This window comes from Ictalurus punctatus, chromosome 7, assembly GCF_001660625.3.
Source record: "Ictalurus punctatus breed USDA103 chromosome 7, Coco_2.0, whole genome shotgun sequence".
Lineage (NCBI taxonomy): Eukaryota > Metazoa > Chordata > Actinopteri > Siluriformes > Ictaluridae > Ictalurus > Ictalurus punctatus.
The window spans coordinates 33495100-33521991 of record NC_030422.2 but is presented as its reverse complement, the minus strand read 5'-3'; the positions used below and the strand labels follow the sequence as shown (position 1 = coordinate 33521991).

The 26892-nt window shown below is 39.5% G+C and overlaps 3 protein-coding genes across 4 annotated transcripts in view; all 3 read right to left on the bottom strand.

The window, feature by feature from the left end:
* Positions 1–958: 958 nt before the first annotated feature.
* LOC108267093 (zinc finger protein 850) lies at positions 959–10520 on the bottom strand. The gene is given in 3 exon segments (XM_017471062.3): positions 959–2988; positions 7852–8942; positions 10112–10520. Coding segments are annotated over 2 exon segments (2046 nt in total). The 5' UTR covers positions 8931–8942; positions 10112–10520; the 3' UTR covers positions 959–2021.
* Positions 10521–19681: 9161 nt separating this feature from the next.
* LOC100304588 (small inducible cytokine A3) lies at positions 19682–20907 on the bottom strand. 2 transcript variants are annotated; one of them, XM_017470958.3, is made up of 4 exons: positions 20847–20907; positions 20567–20716; positions 20080–20191; positions 19682–19964 (listed from the first exon to the last, which is right to left on the bottom strand). In XM_017470958.3, exons 1-4 carry the CDS (start codon positions 20890–20892, stop codon positions 19859–19861), a joined length of 414 nt encoding a protein of 137 aa, XP_017326447.1. In that variant the 5' UTR covers positions 20893–20907; the 3' UTR covers positions 19682–19858. The 2 variants fall into 2 exon arrangements, with proteins under 2 accessions (XP_017326447.1, NP_001187097.1); NM_001200168.1 differs by lacking the exon at positions 20847–20907 and having other exon boundaries at positions 19684–19964; positions 20567–20670.
* A 2203-nt stretch (positions 20908–23110) lies between these two features.
* LOC108267705 (TBC1 domain family, member 14) overlaps positions 23111–26892 on the bottom strand; it is a 30452-nt gene continuing 26670 nt past the window's right edge. Inside the window, exons 14-15 of the mRNA XM_053681748.1 lie at positions 26557–26827; positions 23111–26459 (exon numbers count right to left, since the gene is read on the bottom strand). Coding sequence (XP_053537723.1) covers positions 26403–26459; positions 26557–26827 — 328 coding nt within the window. The 3' untranslated portion in view covers positions 23111–26402. The remainder of the gene's footprint in view (positions 26460–26556; positions 26828–26892) is intronic.

The window sequence follows — 26892 nt, the reverse complement described above, 5'->3', positions numbered from 1 at the left end:
TCTTGAAATTTCTTCTTAATTGAAAGACTTAAAGTCTTACAGTACTTCTCTTAAAATGGAGTTGGGTTGCTGTCTTTATTATTATTATTATTTTTAATAGCATTAATATGAAATGACAGGATTAAAAAATATATAATGTATTTGTGTAACTGAAATAAGTTATTTAAACTTGACAGCATAACCCATATATTAAAATACAGTAACCCTTTTGCATTTTATATGATTCGAAGTTGATCAGTCGAGGTTTACAGTAGTAAGTCCACCTATCCATAGATTTACACTCACTCACGAGCAGGAATTTACAGGATTTTCATGAATACCAAATTACCTTGTGTAAATAAGTTGTTGGTTTATGTTTTCCCTGCTGAAAAAAATAGAAACCATTGCAAAATTCTAATGGTTTCCACTTCAAATACCGTTAAATCCATTAACAAATGTAGAGTGTTTTGGGCCGTGTTCTATTAGGGATTTAATGGTTGGTATTGGTTTCCACTAGACATAAAAAAGCTAGCAGCGTTGCATTACATGCATTTGATGTCACCTGTGATCGATTGGAAAACGGCTAATACTTTTGATGTGAAAAAAAGATTAGTGTTCCATTTGAGATGATACTACCCTTCTATAATTGATACACTAGACAGTAGAATACATAGTGCATAGTGTACAGTATGTCATTTGGGACACAACATAGGTGTGTTAAATAACTTAGAACATGGCACCATTTGTTTGAACCCACACATATTTATAGATCATATATATTGGAACATGTGACTGACAGGTGTTTCTTGTTGCCCAGGTGTGCCCTTTTAGATTGATTGTTTAAAGAGTTTATAGCCATGAATATCTGCTCTTGGACTCTGGGTTTTGCCTGTGAAGACAACCAAAAGATAAAAAGGATAAACCAACATGAATATGAGTGAGCTGTCTATGGAGAAAAGCAAGCCATTTTGAAGCTGAGAAAAGAGTGAAAATAGTTTAATACGTGCCATTAAAAGAAATGGTGATGTAACACAGTGGTAAACACTCAACTGTCCCAAGTGTTTTTGGAGCATCTTGCAGTCATCAGATTTGAAATGAATGTATATCTATATTTTTTTAAATAATAAACTTCTACTGGTTAAAATAAAATACTATTTTAGTTCCAGAGTGAAACAAAAGAGAAGCGTTCGCCCTATCATCCAAAGATTGTGAGATTGAATCCGAAAGATGCCCCACCCTTCTGTGCCCGGGAGTCCAAGAGAGCAAAACTGGCCATGCTCTCTGGGTAGGAGGGGCTTCATTCTCTCTCTCTCTCTCTCTCTCTCTCTCTCTCCTATGAATCAAAGTATCACCAGGTGGGCATCTGAGCTCATGCATGTCGAATGGGCAGACAGTATTTTCATCTGAGTGTGTTACGCCACGTCCTGACTCAGCAATGAGGAACAGTCTGAAATGATGAGGTTGGCTGGCTTCATATGACTAGGAGGAAGACCTCCATATTTCTGGGTTGGTAGCTGTGGTATGGTAGGGGAGACCTAATTGGTGGTGGTGGGGAAAACATGAGGTTGTTGGGGCAGCCTACAGTACGTCCTAAGTTCAATTTCACCAGTGTCTGTCTCAACAGCTGAAACCATCTTGTGCCACTCACTTGATTCTGTAAGCTGTAGCTGCATGTGGTGTTGCAGAAACATCATGTGAGGATATTGAAGCTGTGAAAAAAAAAATCTACTGAGCATGATGCAAACATATCGAAAACTACATTTTAAAAGTAATACATACCCACCTCGCAAATTACACTGTTTATCCACCAAAATAATAACTTAATTCTGAAGTCTTAGAATTATTCACAACATTATTCACCCCCCCCCCACACCCCCCCCACACACACCCCACACACACACACACAACTCAGTGTCCTCAATAGTAACTACATGCATGTTTTCGTACCATTCCTCAGAACTGGTACGGCTTCCGTCTTGTGTGAATTACTAATGCTAGTAAAAATTGACGCACATTATGAGCCGTAATATGGCTTCTCTTCTCTAGGGATGCGTTGCGGTTCGAGATGACCCTGAATGTAAAATCTTTTCCCACACTGTAAGCCTGTGAATGCGCTGGTGTGTGCGGAGATGACTTCTTTGATTGAAACTCTTTCCACAATCGGAGCAGTGATACGGCTTCTCTCCCGTGTGAGTGCGCTGGTGTCTTCGGAGTGCATTTGACAGAGAGAAGCTCTTTCCACACTGCGGACAGTGATATGGCTTCTGTCCGGTGTGAATGCGCTGGTGGTTCTGGAGAGTACTTATTTGCGCGAAGCTCTTTCCGCACCGTGAACACTGATACGGCTTCTGTCCGGTATGAATGCGCTGGTGGTTTCGGAGCGTAGTTGGTCGAGCAAAGCTCTTTCCACACTGCAAACAGTGGTACGGCTTCTGTCCGGTGTGAACGTGCTGGTGTATTTGGAAATGACTCTCTCGATTAAAACTCTTCCCACAGTGTGAGCAGTAATAGAGCCTTTCTCCTGAGTGAATAGTCTGGTGTTCCTGGAGAGTTGTCTTGTGTTTAAAACTCTCCCCACACTGCAAGCAGTGATACGGCTTCTCGCCCGTGTGCAGTCGTTGATGTGTTTTGAGATTACCCCGCTGAGTAAAACTTCTGCCACACTGTAAGCACATAAATGGTTTCTCTCCTGTGTGAATTCGTTGGTGTTCACGTAAAACACTCAATCGAGTAAAACTCTTCTCACAGTGTGAGCAGTGGTACGGCTTCTCTCCGGTGTGAATGTGCTGGTGTCTTCGGAGAGTACTCCTGCAATTAAAACTCTTCCCACACTGTGAACAGCGGTACGGCTTCTCTCCGGTGTGAACGCGCTGGTGTCTTCGGAGAGCACTCTTGCAACTAAACCTCTTTCCACACTGCGGGCAGTGATACGGCTTCTCTCCGGTGTGAATGCGCTGGTGGATTTGGAGTTTACTCTGGGAAGTGAAACTCTTTCCACAGTCTGAGCAGGTGTTGAGATTTTTCTTCACTTGTGAAGAACTGGTGAGAGTTTCAGGTGTACCGGAAGGCTTTTGATGGCTACTGGAGGCTTTTGTGGGCACCATGTTTTTGTGTATGTCTAAGGAGAAAAAAAAAAAGAACTCAGTAACATAAAATATATAAAACAGTTTTGTCCCAATGCCCCAAATTTAAGGAATTAGGGATCCATCAATTCCATTTTCCAACTGTTTTTATTAGGGGTTTTTGTTATTTTTATTTTTTTTATATTTTGCAGACAATAAAATGTCCATTATTATTATTATAATTATTATTACCACATTTTAAGGCACCATGAAGTTTAGAGCTTCATGAGTGTTTGTTATTGCTCAGCTGTGTTTAACTGCTTTCAACATCTAGACTTTATTCTAGGCATTTGGTCACCTTTGGAGTCTGTGTTTGCCTTCAATGTTTTTTGTTTTGCGCACCATTCTGTGCAAACTTCCAGGAGATCAGCAGCAGTTTCTAAAATACTCAAACCAGCCCATCGGGTACCAACAACCATGCCACGGTTAAAGTCACAGAGATCAGACTTTCTCCCCATTCTGTTGTCTGATGTGAACATTACCTGAATCTCTTGACCTGTATCTGCATGATTATATGCATTGTGTTGCTGCCACATGATTAGCTAATTGGATAACTGCATAAAATGTGCAGGTGTTCCTAATAAAGTGGACGGCGAGTGTACCTCACTCATGACAGTTAGCTGACTAGATTGTTGCTAAAAAAAAATAAATAAATAAATAAATCGCATTTTTCTCTTTAAAAAAAAGTTCTCCAAAAGTCAACATGATCCAATCAATAATAATCCTTAGCACATGAGGGGGAAATGTTAGCTGAGGTGAACTAACTTAATTTAATCCTTAGCAACTGATAACTACAAAACTGGAGCAAATTCTAAAAGGATTACTATCAGTCAGAATCTTAATTGATTTATTTGAAAGATTAAATCCAGCTGTTACATATGAAGCAGATCCAGTTAGGATCCAGTCAGTAACTGATAACCAACACCCAGCAGCTCAGAGACCCATTTTCACTTTAACTTACCTCAGGGTTTAAAGATCAACACATAAATCCTCTCCAAATGCTGTTATTATTTAAAACTCGATCAGATTTAACCGTCGCTGAGGAGAAAATATTGTATTGTAAACAAACAGGCAAAAAAATGGATTCTTCTTCGGCGATTTTACATCTAAAAGGTGTTTTACTGCCACCTAATGGCCAAATGTCTACTCAAATTGCCCTATATACCAGTGGTTTTCAAAGTGGGGCCGCCAGGGTGCGCCCGGGAGGCCTCAACAATTTGGTGTGAAAAATAAATTCTCACTCTCAGACAACCACACACACACACACACACACACAATCAATTCCTAATATAATGGAATGTAAAGATGTAACATGTAATAATTAATCAAAAGGGGGATATATTCAGAAATCTGTATTTTTAATGTGTTTTAAAGACATCTTGCAAAAGGGGGGCCTCGGTCAAATGTTAATGCCATTTGGGGGGCCTCGACCTGGAAAAGTTTGGTAACCCCTGCTATATACTGTTCAATAAACCTGAAATTGTGTTAGAAATTAGAGTTGTGTGCCTGACATTTATCACACTACTTCATATAGTGTGTTTTCTTATCATGTGTAGTGTTGGGTTTAAACCACTGACATTCATAGTCTAGCTAATAGAGCTCTTGAGTTTGTGTGAACTGACGTATAGGTAGATGTGAAACTTTTTACAGATCTACTTCATATCGTATAATTAGCTTCGAGTTACTGTGTAATAGCTTATTCATTTAAATATAACATTTTCTGAAAAATTCATCCATCCATTTTCTGTACAGCTTATCCTACACAGGGCTGTGGGGAGCCTCGAGCCTATCCCAGGGGACTCAAGGGACATGACACGGGACTCCCTGGTCAGGGTGCAAATCCATTGCAGGGCACAATCGTAGACACACTCACACTACGGACAATTTAGAGATGCCAATCAGTCTACAACAGATGTCTTTGGAGCGAAGGACGAAACCGGAGTACCCAGAGGAAACCCCCGAAACATGGGGAGAACGCGCGAACTCCATGCACACAGGGAAGAGACGGGATTCGAACCCCCAACCTGGAAGTGCGAGGCAGGCGTGCTAAACACTAAACCACTGTGCCTCCTGTGAAACCATCATTTCATATTCAAAGCATTACTCAAAAACATCCATCCATCCATCTTCTATACCACTTATCCTTCCTTCAGGGTCACAGGGGAACCTGGAGCCTATACTGGAGCCTATTCAGCAGGGCAGTTTCATTTTAACTTACCTTTGGATTTAAAGCGCAACAAACTTTATCTCTCCAAATGCTGTTATTTATTTATAAATAAATAAATAAATAAATAAATAAATAAAAACCTTGGTCATAAACATAGCGGGAGAAATAGCTATTGTTTCTTCTTCAATGTTTTACCTCAACCTACTGGACAGCGTTTGGCCAAAGATCTACTCAAATCTCCCTCTATTCTATTCAATAAGCCTGAAATTCACCTTCCAAGATTACCCATTTAATTCAGTTCAGTTAAGTTTTATTTGTACAGCGTGTTTAACAGTGAACATTGTCCCAGAGCAGCTTTACAGAAACATATAAATTCAGGATATAGATTTTAAATGTATTAATTTGTCTCTAATGAGCAGCCAGAGGTGACAGTGGTGAGGAAAAACTCCCTGAGACGATACGAGGAAGAAACCTTGAGAGGAACCAGTCTCAAAGGGAACCTGTCCTTATCTGGGTGACACCGCAGAGTGTGATTATAAATAAATACACCCCTTCTATAAATGTGCTAATACTCCATGGTGAAAGTGCAGTTGTGTAATCAGGAAATTCATTACAGTTTTTACATGAAGTCTGTTTTGTTGAACTTCTCCACTGTTCAGTGATTAACCGTCACCAATTCACAAAAATACAGTAGTTTTTAAAAAAAATAAATGTACACAGTATTTGTAATAAATCTGGATAGGTGGAAAGGGACAATGATTTGATTTGTTATCATTTGTCTGGAAGGTAACATAGGTCCCAGACTGTTTGCTTCTGTCATACATGATCACATTTAAAGGGTTTGTTTGTATCATCGAAGCTCAGAACCTTCTCCAGGAAATATCCATGTCCAAGTGGTGAGACAGATTATGATACATGGCAAACAAATATTGAGCTCTTCTTAGAAGACCCATCTATGTCTGACATACATATAGCTAGGAGAATTATAGAAAGTCTCTTACCCCCAGCTGCAGACATTATCAAACCATTGGGACCTCAAGCTGCCCCAAGGGCCTATATTGAGCTACTAGATTCAGCTTTTGGCATAGTTGAAGACGGAGATGATTTGTTTGCAAAGTTTATGAATACTCTCCAGAACACAGGTGAGAAACCTTCCAACTATCTCCATAGGCTGCAGTTGACATTGAGCAAGACTGTCTGTAGAGGTGGGGTTTCTCAATCTGAGACAGATCGTCACCTTCTTAGGCAGTTTTGCTGAGGCTGCTGGGATGATGTGCTTATTACTGACCTCGGTCTTCAGAAAAAGAAAGAGAACCCACCTACTCTCAAAGAATTGTTGCTCTTGTTCCGCTCAGAGGAGGACAAACATGCCGTAAAGTTAATGTGCATGAAACAACAACAGCGTAGGATTATTCACAAAAAAATAAATTATTAATCATTAAGCCTAATCATGTTGTAAAGACTATATTTCTAAATGTTGTACAACTGTTTAGTACCATTTCAATTTCACAAATACATTTACCCATAATCTGAGTAATAACCACGAAGTATAAAGAACTGCAATGGGTATTAATTGCATTACCTTGAACAAACATAAAATACCATACAATTCTTAGTATAATGTGTTGCAAACATCCTTCACAATAAAGTAGAAAAATAAAATGGCGCATATCTCTGTGTTCTTTCTTAGCACATGAGCGCCGACATTCCAAGATTCAATTAACTAAAATGTCACAAGGCAGCTAGCTATTTTGACTGAATCGTGACTTCCTTTACAAAACATGTCTCTCTTCAAATATGAATTAAAGTACATAGAATACAAAAGTAATTTCTGTGTATTAAACTAATCATAATAATTGCCCTACATGTCAAATTAAATAATTTCCAGAATAATTCTATAATTGTATAGCCTTGGCTGGGTTACACCCGACCGAGTATCAGCACATAAATGAGCATACTTTTCACAAGGTCGACATTTCTGTATTATAAATTCTTTAATTGAATATTTTGAGAGACTGGATTTTTGATTTCCGTGAGCTATAAGCCGTAATCATCAAGATTAACAAAGTTCCACTTTTTGAATTAAATTACAGAAAAAAAATTTACTTTTACACAATATTCTAATTTTTTGAGATGCACCTGTATACTCTCACATAGAACTGAGTTATGGACGCTTTGACATTTTTTAGGATTTTTTTAGGATTTATAGGAGACACTGAAAGAAAGCTGTCCATGTTTGCTTAGATTCTTAAGACTGATACTCTTTATTAGAATTAGTCTCTGGGGGGTGAGTTATATACTGACACTTTTAAAATGGCTGCTATGCCCCATCTACAAACTGTCACAAGATTCTTCTCTTCTTATTATTATTATATTGTCTCAGTATTTCCTCCCAGCCTACTCTTTCACATGTTATAATATAGGGTTAGCATATCTACTAATAACAGGTGTTTACTGGGAGGTTTCTTTATTTCTGGAGTAAAGATCTGTAATTCAACAACAGGAAAGCAAAACAAATAGCGACACTTTACACAAGTCATGTTAACTCAAAATAAGTTAATAACGGTTCATAATGTGCAGTATTTATACAGTTTTTGTCCAGTGTGGATGGGATGGTATGACTGTAGTTCATTCAGCAGTCAGTACTGTTGGGAATTCTCTCTCGTGTGAGTGCGCTGGTGTCTCTGGAGAGTACTCGGATGAGTAAAACTCTTTTCACACTCTGAGCAGTGATACGGCTTCTCTCCTGTGTGAATGCGCTGGTGATGTCTTAGAGTATCCTTTTGATTAAAACTCTTCCCACACTGTGAGCAGTGATACGGCTTTTCTCCCGTGTGAATGCGCTGGTGTGTTTTGAGACCGCTCCGTTGGTTAAAACGTTTTCCACACTGTGGACAGCTATAAGGTTTCTCTCCGGTGTGAATGCGCTGATGTGTTTGGAAATTACACTCTCGATTAAAGCTCTTCCCACACTGTGAGCAGTAATACGGCTTCTCTCCTGAATGAATACTCTGGTGTCGCGTGAGAGTCCTCTTGTGATTAAAACTCTTCCCACACTGTGAACACTGATACGGTTTTTCTCCAGTGTGAATGTGCTGGTGTTGTTGGAGATTACGCTGTAAATTAAAACTCTTCCCACATTGTGAGCAGTGATACGGCTTTTCTCCTACATGCGTTCGTTGGTGCTGTAGACAATTACTAATGTCAGCAAAACTCTTTCCACATTGTGAACAGTGATACGGCTTCTCTCCTGTATGGATGCGTTGGTGTGTTTTGAGATTACCCTTGTGAGTGAATTTTGCCCCACACTGTACACAGATGAATGGTTTCTCGCCCGTGTGAATTCGCTGATGTTGGTGGTAATTACTCTGCCTAGCAAAACGCTTTCCACACTTTGAGCAATCATATGGCTTCTCTCCTGTGTGAATGCGCTGGTGTAGCTGGAGACTGATCAGCTGTGAAAAACTCTTCCCACAATGTGCGCAATTATACGGCTTCTCACCTGTGTGAATGCGCTGGTGTCTTTGGAGCATACTCCGGTGAGTAAAACTCTTTCCACAGTCTGAGCAGTGGTGAAGGTCAGTCTGCATTTGTACTTCACTGGTCATAGTACAAAGAATATCAGTCTTTTGCTGACTACTGGAGTCTCTTGTGGGCATCATGTTACTGTTTATCTGTGGGGAGAGGGGAACAAAAATTGAATTCAATAATGTGAAAAATACAAAAGATCATTGTCCCAATGCACCAAAAGGACCTGCTTGTCATAAGATATGCACTGATACAGACTTCTGGCTCTGCCTCCTGAAGGGAAGACATGACCACTGTGTTAAAGAGTTCCTTACAACCTTCCTTGCAGCTTACATGCCTTTAAAATTTTATTACAGTCAACACACTTGCTTATGTGGTGTTTGTCTTTGGTCTCATGTCTGTAGAAATGGGATATTGCTTTAAAAAGTCATGTGTACATCTGTATTCAATACTAAAGAACTTTTATGTTTGTGCTCACTAGGAATTTCCATCCATCCATCCATCCATCCATCTTCTATACTGCTTATTCTTCTTCAGGGTCATGTGGAACCTGGAGCCTATCCCAGGGAGCATCGGGCACAAGGCGGGGTACACCCTGGACCGGGTGCCAATCCACTAGGATTTTTTTTTTTTTTGTAAGCAAAATATGCAGACCATTCTATTCAGCATGAAACATTTCCTCAGTAATTCTGGTTCCGCCCTCAAAAGTAGTCAGCGTAATAGGATAGAGAACTATTTTATGAACTCAGCTTCTTTTTCTTCTGTGAAATTTGAACTGCCAGCCTCAGTAAATCACTATGAGAAGAAGCTACTACATGTGACCACACATTAGATTTATGCTACAGCTTCGTTTTAGGGGCTGTGGTATCACCAGAGACTAAAGACCATCAAGAAAAGCACCAGGCAAGTAAAGTAGTGGTATGTTCAAGCAGCAGAAATACTTAATGATGGGTGAAACCAGAGGTCGCTAAATGGCAGACAGCGGTCCTGATGCAGACCCAGCAAAGTATTTAAAAAAAAAAAAAATACTATATCAAAAATATATATATATATATATATATATATATATATATATATATATATATATATATATATATATATATAGCAAAACAGTATTGTATTTGCATAGTATTACTTCAGTGACTGCAGTTTTGTTTTCTAAACATGAACCATCTAGGTTTCTGTAGCAGATCCACTTTTGTGGCTAATCCAATCCCTAATTTAGCTGAAGGTATGTTAGCTGAGGTAAACTTACTCGGCACCTTAATCCTTAGCAATTGACAGCGATCAGAAACAGAAAAATGTATATACTTACTGAGGTAAAAAGCCAGCTATCTGCACGAGACACTATTACACATGAAGCAGAGATCCATTTAGGATCCAGTCAGTAGCCTAACTGTGAACCGACACCGAGCAGCTCTGGATTTAAAAATCAACACATGTACCCACTTCAAATACTATTATTATTATTATTATTATTATTATTATTATTATTATTATTATTATTATTGAACTCGGACAGATTGAACTGTCGCGATATAGCTTGAACAGAACTGCTGTAATGTAAATAAAATGTCTGAAAGTGTATTTAGAGTAGAGATGATGAGCCCGGTTGGATATAGATCTCCGTATCCAAGCAAAAAATAAATAAATACTGCAGCTCTTCATCGAGTTGAGGTGATTTAACAGATTAAAGGTGCTTTACCGCCATCTACTGGACTGGACGCTGGGCAAAGACGTTAAAGATCTACTCACATGTTTGCTCTGGCTAATCAAATCGAAGCACGGTCATAGAATCCGCGCGCGACGCTTCAGTTGTAACGGTGAAAGAGTCTGAGGTAAGATATGAGCTAAGTAGCTAACGTTTAATATTTGACAACTGTCTTATGACAGAAACGTTCATGTTAAACCGACAGTAATATCCAGGGATGCAAACATTTACCTGATTCGTGTGTTATTGTGACCAGACAAGAAACATTAACAGAGCCGTTTTCAGTATATTAGACATAAGAGGAAGAATGAATATTATGCATATATTTTGCCTGGCTTTACTGGTAGCCTTTCAGTGAACTCACTTTTCTAAGAAAACGATAAATAATACTAAAAATAAGAGTGTTATTATCCTCAGACCTCAACTAGAGCATGGTGCGGATTTGACTCAAGTGTGGTTTTAGGTTGTGGTTAGGACAAAGTGATTAAAATAAAAATATATATATATTATTTGCAAATCTAGTTCTTTAACTATTTTTCTTTAAAAAAAAAAAAAATTCTCTTTTTTTAAGTGTCTGTAACCATTGTGTTCTGATCTATGTCATTGTCAGGTCTGTGTTAAAACAAGTTAACAATATAAACAAGATAACATAATGATTTATAATAACACAAAAGAAGACACCCCCCCCCCCCCCCCCCCCCCACACACACACACACACACACACTCTATTACAGCTCTATTCCATAAAATGGCAGAAGATTAAAGCTTTGTGTCGTATGGGAGGCTTTCATAATATAGCTGTGTTAAACCTTCTTCTTAAATTCTCCTTTTGCGTTTCACTGAAAATATAACAGCGTACAGGTTTGGAACAAATTGAGGGTCAGTAAATAATTTTGTATAAGTATTTTTTTTTTTTTTTTTTACAGAGACATCGATGATGAAAAGACAATCAAATGGTGTTCATTTTTTCTTTGGGACAGCTAAATAATAATAATAATAATAATAATAATAATAATAATAATAATAAAGGCAGATGATAGAGTGAGACAGTGCAAAAAGACCATTGGATCTTTTGTTTAAAATCCAGTGAAGAGGACATGACTTCTTACTGAGTAATATTGCCAATTGTAAATTGATTATTTTTCATATTAAAACGAATTCAAATGATTGAAATTACTGTAATCATTTTGGTCCTAAATGTAAAGGTCTTGCATTGCATTGTAGATATATATATATAAAGGTATATATTTGTGACCCCTCCACCCCACCCCCACCAAATGGTTTGATCCTCCTTCATGTCTTCCCTTATCCTCAGGCTCCCAGTTCTGCTGTGATCTTTTTAATCACTACAGTCCAGATAAAATGTTTTGTTCTGTCTTGCTTACATGTGGAATATGTTATGTGTAGGGGTCCAGTAGTTTAGTGACAAGACAATCTCATGAGTTCAAATCCCTGCACTGTCAAGCTGCTAGGCCCTTGAGCAAGGCCTTCAACCCTCACCTGCTCAGCTGTATAAATGTATAAGATGTATAAACATAGGTTGCTCTGGATAAGAATGAAGAATTTTTATTGTTGTGGCCAGAAATTTTGCTGTGGCTTTTTTACTTGAATTAGCAGTGATGTTTGTTGGTAAATTAAACCATTTAGCTGAACACATGTTCGACGAGCGTGAATCGAAGGGGGTTTGGGCTGATTGCATGGTGTGATGACAGGCGCATTGAGATGATGTCACATGATGTGTCTTGGCCAAAATCTGATGTAATTTTGAGAAATTGCAAGCTCCCCCGAAAAATTTCCTTGATTTTGTATTCATTTCTGCGATCGCAAAATCCTAGAGGGACTGCCTCTGTGCCTTGCATAAATATGTAAGGTAAATCAGTATAGTGTGCAAAATTACTTCATTATTTACTTGTTTATTTTGACTAATTTTATTAATAATTACGTATTAACCCCTGATAGTGTGAAACCCTTAAATTAGAGTTTGCTAGAGAACATACCAGAAGAAACAGTGTTTTAAATCCATTCATTATGGACTCTTTCCGTTATGAAAAAATGGAAAGAGTATGGCACTACAGAAACTTTGCCCAGGGGAGGTTCTCCACGGCACGGCCCAACACTCAGTGACTGGATAAAGAGGGGATTAGTCAGAGAAGCAACCAAGAGTCCATGAGTTATAAATGTGCTTTAATTTGTGCAAAAGGTAAAATAAATCAGTTTCCTGTTACACACAACATCATATTGCTTTAAGTAATATTTAGGTGAAATGAAGCATTCTGCAAAGTAAATCTAATACATTGAGAGATGTTTTAATTTGTTGTCGGAGTCTTGTCCGGGGTTTTAATTTTGATGACTTGCTTCACCCAGTCCACCTCAGGATCCGCACATATGCGATAACCCTTTTTTGTTGTTAAACTGCAGAAGAAAGAAGATATGGGTCAGTGTAGAACTGTGGTCATCTCAAATCAAATATTAATTAATCCTCCATTTGTAAAATGAATTTTTAAAAAGAAGAAGAAGCAGGGTTTAAAACATACATGATTCCGGGAAGCGTACAGTCGAATCTTGTTTCTTCGTAAGAGACAACGTTCGCTGCGGGGAATGCTCTCTTGTGAAACTCGAAACAGCATAATGATGCCCCGTTTGCATCTGTGTCAAAACATTTTGTTATTTGGCAGTTTATTTCAGAGTAATGTCTAAAGTGAAATAAAAGTCATGAGTCATTCTTAACTTTCTAATGAAAGTTAAACACAAACACACAATTTCCCAGACAGTTTTCTCAACAAATTCAGCAACAAGTGCTTTACAATCTGAGTCAAAGTGACTGGACTTGTGTTATAACGTGGAAGATGATCATTCTTATAGTATTATCTTCATGTCTGGTGAATATGTGTCTTTCAAAAATTCTATCAGATAAAACAGAACTGAACTTCAACAAATAAAACAGAAATGAATTTATGTATGCTAATATTAAAAAAAAAGAAGAAGAAGGGCAAAATCTTACTCAGTGCCATTGTGAAGGACTGAAGACAGGAAAGGCCCAGCAGAACCAGCAGGAGAGAACGGGAGAACATGGCTGCTGATGGAGATGATGATCGTTTTGATGTGAAATGAATCAATAATGCAGATATGACCTTCGCACTGGGTGTATAAACTTATCAGATAAGGAGGAGGAGAGTGTGAGGTGGGTAGGGCAGTTTGAAGACGACAAAAAGTTATTTTTTGACTAAGAAAGAACAAAACCCCCCACCCCTTCCACAAGAACTCGGCTGTGGTTTTCACCTAAAACGAGATAGATTTTGAGCAGCGTTTGACACTTCGTAGACAATTTCCTCACACACATCTGTGTTAGTCACACACATGAATAAAATAAAGACAAATAATCTTTAATGGAGAAGAGTAAACAGTGAATCTAAACACATTAAAACAACATAGGAACATTTAGGGCTGCTAGTAGTACATCTTATACCTCATTATCCCTTATAGCACATGATACAACCGTCTCACCCTAAACCTAAGCAAGACCAATTAGACGGACATGGACCTGAAGAGAGTGGAACGACACCACCCACCCTCACTGATCAAAGGGTCCAAGGTGGAGAGAGTGAACAACTCCAAAGTTCCTGGATGACCATATCAATGATGATCTATCCTGGTCAGAGAACATGGCACAGCTGGGTAAGGAAGCATGAAAGCGGTTCTACTTCCTGTAAGTCATCCGAGGTCCTCAGAAACGTCTACAGATGTACATTGTAACCCTACTGAGCATTGCTGTGTGGTTTTGGTAACTGTACTGCAGGTGATCAGGATAGCTACTGTAAGGAAATCACAGGGACCGACTCCTGTCAGTGTAAGACATCTACAACAGTAGCGATGGGCTCTCAGTGTCTTCAGGAATCCCTCTCACCCTCCCCACTCACTGTTCACACTTACCAAATCTGGTAAATGGTTCAGCAGCATTACTGTCACCTTCTAACACTTCCACCTCCATCTTTCCCTCACACCCTCTGACACTGTGAGTGTAGAAATGCTGAGAGTGCACTTGTACGGGACTATACCAAGTCACGTCACTAATTTCCACATTACCGTAAACTGCACAATACCTCACCTCATGCAATTATGACCATTTGACAGTACATTTACTGTATATCTCTTCCAACCACCGCTGCTGTTTATGCCTTTTAGTTATTATATTTCATATTGTTATACCACATTTTCATGTTTCCCCAATTCTATGCAACATATTGCACAAGTTTTAAAATTACATTTTTCATGTATCATGTTCAGTATTTTCTACTACAGCACACGTGACAGTGTGTAACTATGAAGGTCATTATCAGAGAGTTTGTGCATAAGCTAATAAAGTTCTTGTATCTCAAATTTTATGCCTCATTTTTCTTTATACCTCAGCACTTATACATCAAATGATCCTCTTACAGCGAATCCCCAATACCTCATTATACCTTATTCCTAAATATCAGTTACACCTCATTATCCATTAAACCTCATCCCTTAAACCTCATTATCCCTTACACCTCATTATCCCTTACACCTCGCTATGCCTTACTGCTCATTAGCCTTTATACTTTATTATAACTAATACCACAGCATCCCTTACACCCTTATACCTCATTATCACTGACACTCCATTATCACTTTTACCTCAGCATACCTTATACCTCAATATCCCTTATGCATCGTTTCCCCTAATGTTATTTTCACACTCTGTAATTTCGACTTCCTTCTATATTTTCTCTCTGTATGATACTGATTTCATGGCATTAATACACCTTCCACCACCATGTCAAGTGCCTGACGAGAGGCAGAGAGTAATTATTATTATCCATCCATCCATTTTCTATACCGCTTTATCCATTTCAGGGTCACGGGGAACCTGGAGCCTATCCCAGGGAGCATCGGGTACAAGGCGGGGTACACCCTGGACAGGGTGCCAATCCATCACAGGGCACACAATCACATACCCATTCATACACTACAGACACTTTGGAAACGCCAATCAGCCTACCATGCATGTCTTTGGACTGGGGGAGGAAACCAGAGTACCCAGGGGAAACCCCCGCAGCCCTCGGAGAACATGCAAACTCTGCATACACATTGCAGTGGTGGGAATCGAACCCCCAACCCTGGCGAACGTGCTAACCACTAAGCCACCGTGCGCCCATCATCATCATCATCATATTATTATTATTATCATTATTATTATTATTATTATTATGTGAACCATGTTTGTTTAAACATTGTATTTAGAAAACAACGGCAATAATGAGTAATAAATGTCTCCTTTATTTGTGCAGAAGATAAAATAAATGGCTGCGTGCAGCTACAGGCCTATGTTTAACTAAAAGTTTTGTCCTGTTACATATGACATCATATTGCTTTAAGTAATATGTAGGTGAAATGAAGCATTCTGCAAAGTAAAGCTAATACATGGAGAGATGTTTTAATTTGTCGCCGGAGTCTTGGCCAAGTTTTTATTAGCGATGATCTGCTTCACCCAGTCCTCCTCAGGATCCGCACATATACGATAACCCTTTTTTGTGGTTAAACTGCAGAGGAAAGAAGATATGGGTCAGTGTAGAACTGTGATCATCTCAAATCAAATATTCATTAATCCTCCAAGAGAACTCTAAAATTCATTTTAAAGAAGAAGAAGAAACAGGGTTGAAAACATACATGACTCCGGGAACTGAACATTCAAATCTTGTTTCTTCGTAAGAGACAACGTTCGCTGCAGGTAATGGTCTCTTGTGAAACTCGAAACAGCAGAATGATGCCCCGTTTGCATCTGTGTTCAAACATTTTGTTATTTGGCAATTTATTTCAGACTAAAGTCTAAAGATACATAAAAGTCATGAGTCATTCTTAACTTTGTAATGATTATCTGAAATAATTTTTGGGTTCATAAAGTGATGCACTTTTTTCAGTGCCAGAAAGTATGATTGTAAATATAAATCAGGAAGCCAGTGTACAGTGAACACACACAAACACACAATTTCCCAGACAGTTTTCTCAACAAATTCAGCAACACGTGCTTTACAATCTGAGTCGAAGTGACTGGACTTGTGTTATAACGTGGAAGATGATCATTCTTATAGTATTATCTTCATGTCTGGTGAATATGTGTCTTTCAAATTCTATCAGACTTCAACAGATAAAGCAGAATTGAATTTATGCATGCTAATATAAAAAAAAAGAAAAACAGAAGAAGGGCAAAATCTTACTCAGTGCCATTGTGAAGGACTGAAGACAGGAAAGGCTCAGCAGAACCAGCAGGAGAGAACGGGAGAACATGGCTGCTGATGGAGATGATGATCGTTTTGATGTGAAATGAATCAATAATGCAGATATGACCTTGGCACTGGGCGTATAAACTTATCAGAGGAGGAGGAGGAGAGTGTGAGGTGGGTAGGGCAGTTTGAAGATGACAAAAAGTTCCTTTTGACTAAGAAAGACCGAAGCCCCCCACCCCTTCCACAAGAACTCGGCTGTGGTTTTCACCTAAAACGAGATAGATTTTGAGCAGCGTTTGACACTTCGTAGACAATTTCCTCACACACATCTGTGTTAGTCACACACATGAATAAAATAAAGACAAATAATCTTTAATGGAGAAGAGTAAACAGTGAATCTAAACACATTAAAACAACATAGGAACATTTAGGGCTGCTAGTAGTACATCTTATACCTCATTATCCCTTATAGCACATTATACAAATGGGAAATGGTCTGCACTTATATAGTGCTTTGACTCAAAGCAATTTACAGTGTATCTCATTCACCCATTCACACACACACACACACACACACACACACACCAATGGTAGCAGAGCTGCCATGCAAGGCACTGACTTGCCATCAGGAGCAACTTGGGGTTCAGTGTCTTGCCCTGAGACACTTCAGTATGTGGAGTCATGTGGGCTGGGAATCGAACCACCAACCCTATGATTAGTGACCAACCCATTTAGCACCTGAGCCATACCCACCCGTTACAACAGTCTCACCCTAAACGTCAGCAAGACCAATTAGACGGACATGGACCTGAAGAGAGTGGAACGATACCACCCACCCTCACTGATCAAAGGGTCCAAGGTGGAGAGAGTGAGCAACTACAAAGTTCCTGGATGACCATATCAGTGATGATCTATCCTGGTCAGAGAACATGGCACAGCTGGGTAAGGAAGCATGAAAGCGGTTCTACTTCCTGAAAGTCACCTGAGGTCCTCAGAAACTTCTACAGATGTACATTGAAACCCTGCTGAGCATTGCTGTGTGGTTTTGGTAACTGTACTGCAGGTGATCAGGATAGCTACTGTAAGGAAATCACAGGGACCGACTCCTGTCAGTGTAAGACATCTACAACAGTAGCGATGGGCTCTCAGTGTCTTCAGGAATCCCTCTCACCCTCCCCACTCACTGTTCACTCTTACCAAATCTGGTAATTGTTTCACTTCCACCTCCATCTTTCCCTTACACACTCTGACACTGTGAGTGTATAAATGTTGAGAGTGCACTTGTACAGAACGATACCCATAAACGTTGCTCTTGCTCATGTAGAAGACCTTGTCTGAAACAGCACCCTCCTACCTCAACACTCTCCTTGAAGTTTATGTTTTCTCACACAACCTGCGATCACTTAACGACCGAGGCCTGGTATAGTGAATACTCGGTGAGGCACGAGGTCCCTTTGCAGAACTTTCAACCTGACAGTCCATCAGTGGTAGAATGAACTTCCAACCTCAGTCCGGAAAGCAGAATCCGACACTATCTTCAAAAAACGGTTAAAGACCCACCTCTTCTGTGACCCACCCTAACCCTTTCAAAAATAAATAAATAAAGTAAAATCTACAGTACAGGCTTAGTGGTTAGCACGTTCGCCTCACACCTCCAGAGTTGGGGGTTGAATTCCTGCCATAACCCTGTGTGTGTGTGGAGTTTGCATGTTCTCCCCGTTCTGTGGGGGTTTTCTCCCCCAGTCCAAAGACATGCATGGTAGGATGAATGGCATTTCTAAAGTGTCTGTAGTGTATGAATGGGTGTGTGAAAAATAGTGTGAGTGTGATTGTGCCCTGCGATGGATTGGCACCCTGTCCAGGCTGTACCCCGCCTTGTGCCTGATGCACAAGGTGGTAAGTTTCCCTGTGACCCTGAAAAGGATAAAGCAGTATAGAGGATGGATGGAAATCTACATTTACACTGGCTCTTACACCTCTACTATGTGCACTTTTCGCCTCTAGAACTCAATTAAACATCTTGTATGGTAGCGCTACTTGTATTGTTCTCCACTTGGTGTATCTTTTCCTTGTATTTTCTTATTTGTACGTCGCTTTGGATAAAAGCATCTGCTAAATAAATAAAATGTAAATGGAACTTTGACAGATAATTTCCACATTACCGGAAACTGCACAATACCTCACCTCATGCAAATATGACCAGGGTATATTTACTGTATATCTCTTATAAACACTGCTGCTGTTTATGCCTTTTAGTTATTATATTCCATATTTTTATGCTACATTTTCATGTTGCCCCAATTCTACACAACATATTGCACAAGTTTTAAACTTTTTTTTTTTTTTAAACATTGTTTATGTATCATATACAGTTGCATGTAACTATGAACTTCATTGTCGGAGAGTTTGTGCATAAGCTAATAAAGTTCTTGTATCTCAAATTTTATGCCTCGTTTTCCTTTATACCTCAGCATTTATACATCAAATGATCCTCTTACACCAAATCCCCAATACCTCATTATACCTTATTCCTAAATATCCCTTACACCTCACTATTCCTTACTGCTCATTAGCCTTTATACTTTATTATAACTAATACCACAGCATCCCTTACACCCTTATACCTCATTATCACTGATACTCCATTATCACTTTTACCTCAGTATACCTTATACCTCAATATCCCTTATGCATCATTTCCCCTAATGTTATTTCCACACTCTGTAAGTTCGACTTCCTTCTATATTTTCTCTCTGTATGATACTGATTTCATTGCATTAATACACCTTCCAGAACCGTCTCAAGTGCCTGACGAGAGGCCGAGAGTAATTATTATTATTATTATTATTATTATTATTATTATTATTATTATTATTATGTGAATCATGTTTGTTTAAACATTGTATTTAGAAAACAACGGCAATAATGTGTAATAAATGTCTCCTTTATTTGTGCAGAAGATAAAATAAATGGCTGCGTGCAGCTACAGGCGTATGTTTAACTAAAAGTTTTGTCCTGTTACTTATGACATCATATTGCTTTAAGTCATATTTAGGTGAAATGAAGCATTCTGCAAAGTAAAGCTAATACATGGAGAGATGTTTTAATTTGTCGCCGGAGTCTTGCCCAAGTTTTTATTAGCAGTGATCTGCTTCACCCAGTCCACCTCAGGATCCGCACATAAGCGAAAACCCTTTTTTGTGGTTAAACTGCAGAGGAAAGAAGATATTGGTCAGTGTAGAACTGTGATCACCTCAAATCAAATATTCATTAATCCTCAAAGAGAAGTGTAAAATTAATTTTTAAAGAAGAAGAAAAACATACATGACTCCGGGAAGCGTACAGTCGGATCTGGTTTCTTCGTAAGAGACAACGTTCGCTGCAGGGAATGGTTTCTTGTGAAACTCGAAACAGCATAATGATGCCCCGTTTGCAGCTGTGTCAAAACATTTCATTATTTAGCAATTTATTTCAGAGTAAAGTCTAAAGATAAATAAAAGTCATGAGTCAATGAATATCTGAAATAACGTTTTGGGTTCATAAAGTGATGGACACCCAGTTGTAATAGCAGTACAGAAACTGGATGGATGGAAAGTGATAGACAGTTTTCTCAACAAATTCAGCAGCACGTGCTTTACAGTCTGAGACTGGACTTGTGTTATAATGTTTAAGATGATAATCTTTTAAAATGATAACATAAGTTCACATTGACTCACTAACACTAGATAAAATAATTTACAAGTACATATAACAATATATAATTGATCCATGCTATCTGAAATAGCTTAAAAATAAAAAGTAAAAATCTTACTCTCTGCCACTGTGAAGGACTGAAGACAGGAAAGACCCAGCAGAACCAGCAGGAGAGAACGGGAGAACATGGCTGCTGATGGAGATGATGATCGTTTTGATGTGAAATGAATCAATAATGCAGATATGACCTCGGCACTGGGCTTATATGCTGATCACAGGAGGAGGAGAGTGTGGTTTAGATGGGGAGGGAAGGGGGGGGCAGTTTGAAGAAAAACTTTAATTATGAGGAAACAAAACAAATAAACCAAAAAAAAAAAAAAAAAAAAAAAAAAAACCACCTTCCCTAAGATCCTGGCTGTGGATTTCACCTACAGAGAGAAACATCTGATCAGCTTTTAATACTTTGTTGACACACACACACACACGCACACACACACACAGAATTGTGTTAATCAGACACATGAATAAAATCAAGACAAATAAGCTCTACTGGAGTAGATCTAAACACATTCAACTAATAATTAATAAATAATCAATAAATTACATTGGTCTGTTTTCTTATTACTGGGAGAACAACAAACTTATCCTAAACATCAGCAAGACCAAGGAGAAGGTCATGGACCTGACTTATCAGAGAGTCTGAGGTGGTAAGACTGAGCAACTCAAGCAAATCCGTTGTAAGTAGGAGTCATGAGGGTGCTACAGGATCCCCGAACTCCAGGATTAGGCCTGCTTTAACAACAGCTGGAAAAAAAAGATCATAGAAATACACAGTAAAAGAGAAAGAATGAAGATGGAGAAAAATACCCAGTGCAGGATCAGTGCAAGAAAGTGCTCAGTGCAGTGTTTTTGCAGTCCTGATTGTGGTCAAACAGAAATGAGTGAAGAGTGAAGGAGTCGTTAGATCAGATTCAAGATAACATTCAGCATGCTACTTTGCACATACATCTCAGTCTCACACACACAAGACACACACACACGCACACATCCTCCGCAACTCAAGGCGCAGAAAGAAAATAGAGGGAAATACTGTACATTGAGAAGCAAATGGTTGGCTGGAGGGAGAAACAAAGAATTTGATCAGAAAAAATAAGGACGTAAGGAGAGATGTAAGGAGAGATGGACGGATAGATGTAAGGAGAGATGGACGGATAGATGAACGAAGGGAAGATTAAATTAGAAGTGTGAATAGAGGAGAGACACTTAGAGGTCTGAATAATAACAACGTCCCAGTGATGGCCCAAACATACAGCTTCATCTGCCCGACAATATCACCAGTGAATGATGGAGCTCAACTTTACTGAATCTGCCACAACACCGTCAGAACCATAGCAAGACAAAGCTTTCGATAACAATGGAAATGTTCCATTGCTCATATCTGGACTCTTTGATCCTGGTTCGTGACAGCACGAGACTGTATTTTACTACTCGTCTAAAACCAGTGGTTCTCATTGTTAATGGTGCATAATGAGAAAAAGATTCTGACCCGGTCATAATGAGATGAAACAGCAGCACAACGTCCTGTGATGCGGAAAAATGGATGATAAAGCTATAGTTTAGAATAGTTTGTCTTGTACCATTTCTGCTGCTGACATCAGATTTTAAGGTTGAGGTTCTTTTTCTGTGTCCATTGGTTCTGCAGTCCTAGCATAAACGTTGCTAAAAAGCAAAATCCAATCTAGACTAAGAACAGAACTGCGATCTGACTAAGGAAAAACAGCTGTTCTAGCTGAATCCCATCAAAGTTTAGATGAGAATCCAGTCCAAACAGAACTAATTATGATTAAGATAAAAGAATAATAAAATCCATATATATAGAGCTCACAAAACATAATTCAGTCCAGTTCAACCATAGATTGGATTCTACTTAATCGCTATACACTGATCAGACTTAACATTAAAATGGAATGGAAGAAGGTGTCCTGGTCATGTAGACGGCTGGGTGCATGTTCCTCGGGGAAGAGACGGCACAAGGATGCACTATGGGAAGAAGGCTGGGATGTTCTGCTGGGAAATCTTGGGTCCTGCGTTCCTGTGAATGATACTTTGACACGAACCACCTACCTAAACACTGCTGCAGACTGAGTATACCCCTTCATGGTGACGGTGTTCACTAATATCAGTGTCCTCTTCCAGCAGGATAATGCTCCCTGACACACTGCACACACTGTTGAACAGTTTGAGGAACATGACAAAGAGTTCAAGGTGTTGAATTGTACACAATATTAGGCAGGTGGTTTTAATTTATTCTATTTTCTGCAATAAGACTGAACCGTTTTTAAAACATTTGGACTCATGAGTGAGACAAAATCCAATCAAAGTAGTTTGGAAAAAGGTTCTAGCACGTGAATACATATAGAAGTGTGCGGTGCGATTTAGAGGCAACACTGAGTTCAACATTATTTTTAGATCAGATACCGCACGCCGATTTGACTCAAAAAGTCCTTTCACATGCTAAATCACGTCTGTAAAATCAGAGAACACTAAATCCCAGCGTGCAAGCATGCGCTAGTATTTAAATCTGATCTGATCACAATCTTCGTCTTCTGGCTATATTCATGAAATTAAACACTGTGAGGACAGAAAACACACCTCGCGCTAGTTTAAACAGGCGTTCTTCATTGAGTTCAAGTCTTTAATTCTCTTACAAGAACACATTCATTCTCCAGCTTTATAAGAATATAGGCATGTAAAAGAAAACAGATGAACTTCAGAGAAGATAAAAAGCGAGAAGAGGGGTGTTTGCACAGAGGAAGAAAATTAAGGCTTAGGTGCTAAAAATGCTTTACCACAGGCTTAGCTTGCAACTTCTGTAGAAACAGAGTTCGGAGAAACCAGTGACACATCAGAGAAAATAAGCGTTTAAAATTATTCGTTTCTATCCATGACATGATCGTTAATCGAACAGAATGTTGCGCAGCTTTGGTCTTCTCTTTAGTTTTTCATCTGTTTATAGTCCACAAAGCTCGTGGTTTTTTGTCCCAGTGCTTCAGAGGACACTTTGGTGTTGTGGGAGAAAAGTGCAGATCCAGACTCTTTCAGACAGCTTAAGCATTAAATAAAAACAGTAGATATTCTCAATAATCTTAAAGACTAGAAAATAATATAATGAACAAAACAAACATGCACGCAAAAAGAAGAAAAAAAAAAAAAAAACTTCAAAACCAAACACTGTTTTTTTTTTGTTTTTAAGCAGCACAACAGTGTACAAACATAAGTTCAACAAGCAGAAGTATGAAAACAAAATACATTAAGAGATACAATATATGACCAACAGTACAGTCCCTTCCAAAAAGTATTGGAACTATTAGGCCACTTTAGTTTTTGCTTTACACTCAAATGATCAAATGATGAATGAGACGATAGATCAGAATTACAGCTTTAATTTCCTCATATTTACAGCTAGACATGTTAAACAACTTAGAACATGTTTCAACCCACCCATTTTTCAAGTGATCAAAAATAATGGAACATCTGTCACTGACAGATGTTTCTTGCTGCCTGGGTGCCCTTTTGAAGTGAATGTTTAAACAATTAATAGCTCTGAATATCTACTCTTGGTTTGAACTCTGGGTTTCAGCTGTGAAGATTAGATTTGTTGTTACAAAGGATAAACCAACATGAAGATCAGAGAGCTGTCTATAGGAGAAAAGTGAGCCATTTTGAAGCTGAGAAAAGAGGGAACATCTATCAGAGCCATTGCACAAGCATTGAATAATTTGGAATGTCCTGAGAAAAACAAACAAACACAGGTGTACTAACAACCAGACATGGAACAGGTCGGCCAAGGAAAACAACAACAGCTGATGACAGAAACATTGTGAGACCTTTGTGTGAAGAAAAACCCAAAAACAATAGTCAGTGACATCACCAGCAACCTCCACAGGGCAGGGGTGAAGGTAGCAAAATACAGTGTTCGAAGAAGACTTTGAGAGCAGAAATATAGAGACCGTACCACAAGATGCAGACCGTTCATCAGCAGTAAGAATCAGAAATCCAGATTGGAATTCACAAAGAAATACAGAGATGATCCACAAAAGTTCTGGAACCAAGATGAACCTCTACCAAAGTGATGGAAAGGCCAAAGTGTGGAGAAAGAAAGGATCTGCTCACGATCCAGAACATACGAGCTCATCTGTGAAACATGGTGGAGGTAGTGTCATGGCTTGGGCTCGCACGACTGCTTCTGGAACGTTCTCACTGATCTTTATTGATGATGAACTCATGATGGAGCAGCAGAACGAATTCAGAAGTTTACAGGAACATTTTGTCTGACAGTTTACAGAGAAATGCATCCAAATGAATCAGGAGAAACTTCATCATGCAGCAAGACAACGACCCAAAACACACTTCCACCTCGACACAGGACTTCATCAGGGGGAAAGTGGAAGGGTTTAGACTGGACACGTCCATCACCGGACCTTCACCCAACTGATCAGCATCTCACCTCCTGAAGAGGAGACTGAAGGGAGAACCCCCCCGAAACAAACAACTACTGAAAGAAGCTGCAGGAAAAACCTGGAGAAGCTTCACAGGAGAATAAACTAACAATTCTGTGATGTCCATGAATGGCAGGCTTGATGCAGTTACTTAAAGTGAGAGACATGCAACCGAATATTAAGTGTCATTTACTTTCATTTACTTCAAGACATCTGTTCCTATACTTTTGCTTCACCTATAATCTCGCTACTCTGCCACCAAAGGTGCCATGTTCTAAGTCGTTTAACACGTCTACATGTAAATACCAGGAAATGAAAGCTGAAATTCTGATCTATCGTCTCATCTCCATCTTTTTTATCTCAAACCAAAATATCTTCAGTGTATAACAAAAAAAAAAAACAACAACAAAAGAATTGGATTTGCCGTTCCAATACTTTCGGAGCAGACTGTATGTAGACACCTGGTCATCACACACATGTGTTTTTGAACATCCCATTCCAGATTTATTCCCCTTTGCCGTTATAATAACCTCCTCCACTCTTCTGGGAAGGCTTTCCACTAGATTTTGGGGCGTGGCTGTGGGGATTTTGGGGCGTGGCTGTGGGGATTTTGGGGCGTGGCTGTGGGGATTTGTGTTCATTCAGCTACAAGAGCGTTAGTGATGTTGAGGTCAGGTGCTGATGATCATGTGAGGAGGCTCCAGTTCCGGTTCGTCCCAAAGGAGTTCAGTGGGGTTGAGGTCAGGGTTCTGTGCAGGACACTCGAGTTCTTCCAGCTTCTTCCAACCTTCACACACCACGTCTTCATGGAGCTCGACTTTGTGCACACTGGGAACAGGTCTGAGTCTCTGAGTTCCAGTGAAGGGAAACTGTAATGCCACAGCATATAGTGTATACATCACACAGAAATAAAATAAGAAAGGATGAACAGATGGACGACAGCAGACTGGAGGAACCGTCCACGCATGCTCAGTGCATGCATGGAAGGAAATAGCTGTCTCTTTCAAATAAAAAAGTACCTATAGTGCCGATTACTATTGTAACTTACTATTTAGTGCAGTGGTACGTGGTTCTCACCAGACAAACTAACCCAGGTACCATTTCAACGGCTCTGATTGGTCATTAGGTTCTTTCCCTTCTCCAGAGCAGCCAATAACACCACTGGCGTCTCACGCAGAGGTTCAGGAACCATCAGCAAACGTTTGGCTTGCTTTGTCCGAGTCCCAGCAGTACGTGTGTGTGTGTGTGTGTGTGTGTGTGTGTGTACTGCATTAAGTCTGATGCCTTCGATCTTCACTCCCCAAAAAAAGTTGTTTGAATTACACAAACAGAAGTCCTGAGTCTGGAGGTTTAGCTTTCACACACACACACACAGACACAGACACACAGACACACATACACACATACACACACACACAGGTCTTTATTCAAGTCTCTATGAGAGTGTGTGATTGGTCAATGCTTCAGCACAGGACTGGAATGTTCCGACTCCTTCTGCAGAGCCTGGAGCACCTGTAAGAGACCCAAACACACAGCCATGAAGAAAAGAAGAATGAGGTCTTCATATAGAAGAAACACAGAAACAGAGACTGGTGAAAGACAGCGCCACCTGTGTCCAAGTCCTGTTCCTGCAGCTCATGCTGACGCTGCTGATACAGGAGAAGAGTGTGTGCGACTGTGTGTGTGTGGAGATCTGCTCCGGTAGCCGTGTCAGGAACTGCGCCATATGGATGAAGTCCATGTGTGTGAGGACATCGGCATAGAAACGCAGGATCCCGAGAGCCGTGCGGAAGAGAAACTCCTCACCGTCTCGACAAAACACGTCCCACACTCGACATGCAACATCCAGTGGCAGAGACTTACTGTACAGGGTGAAGATCCTACACAGAGTCAGACACAATGCATCACACCACAGTAATGACATGCTATAGACATGTTATACAAA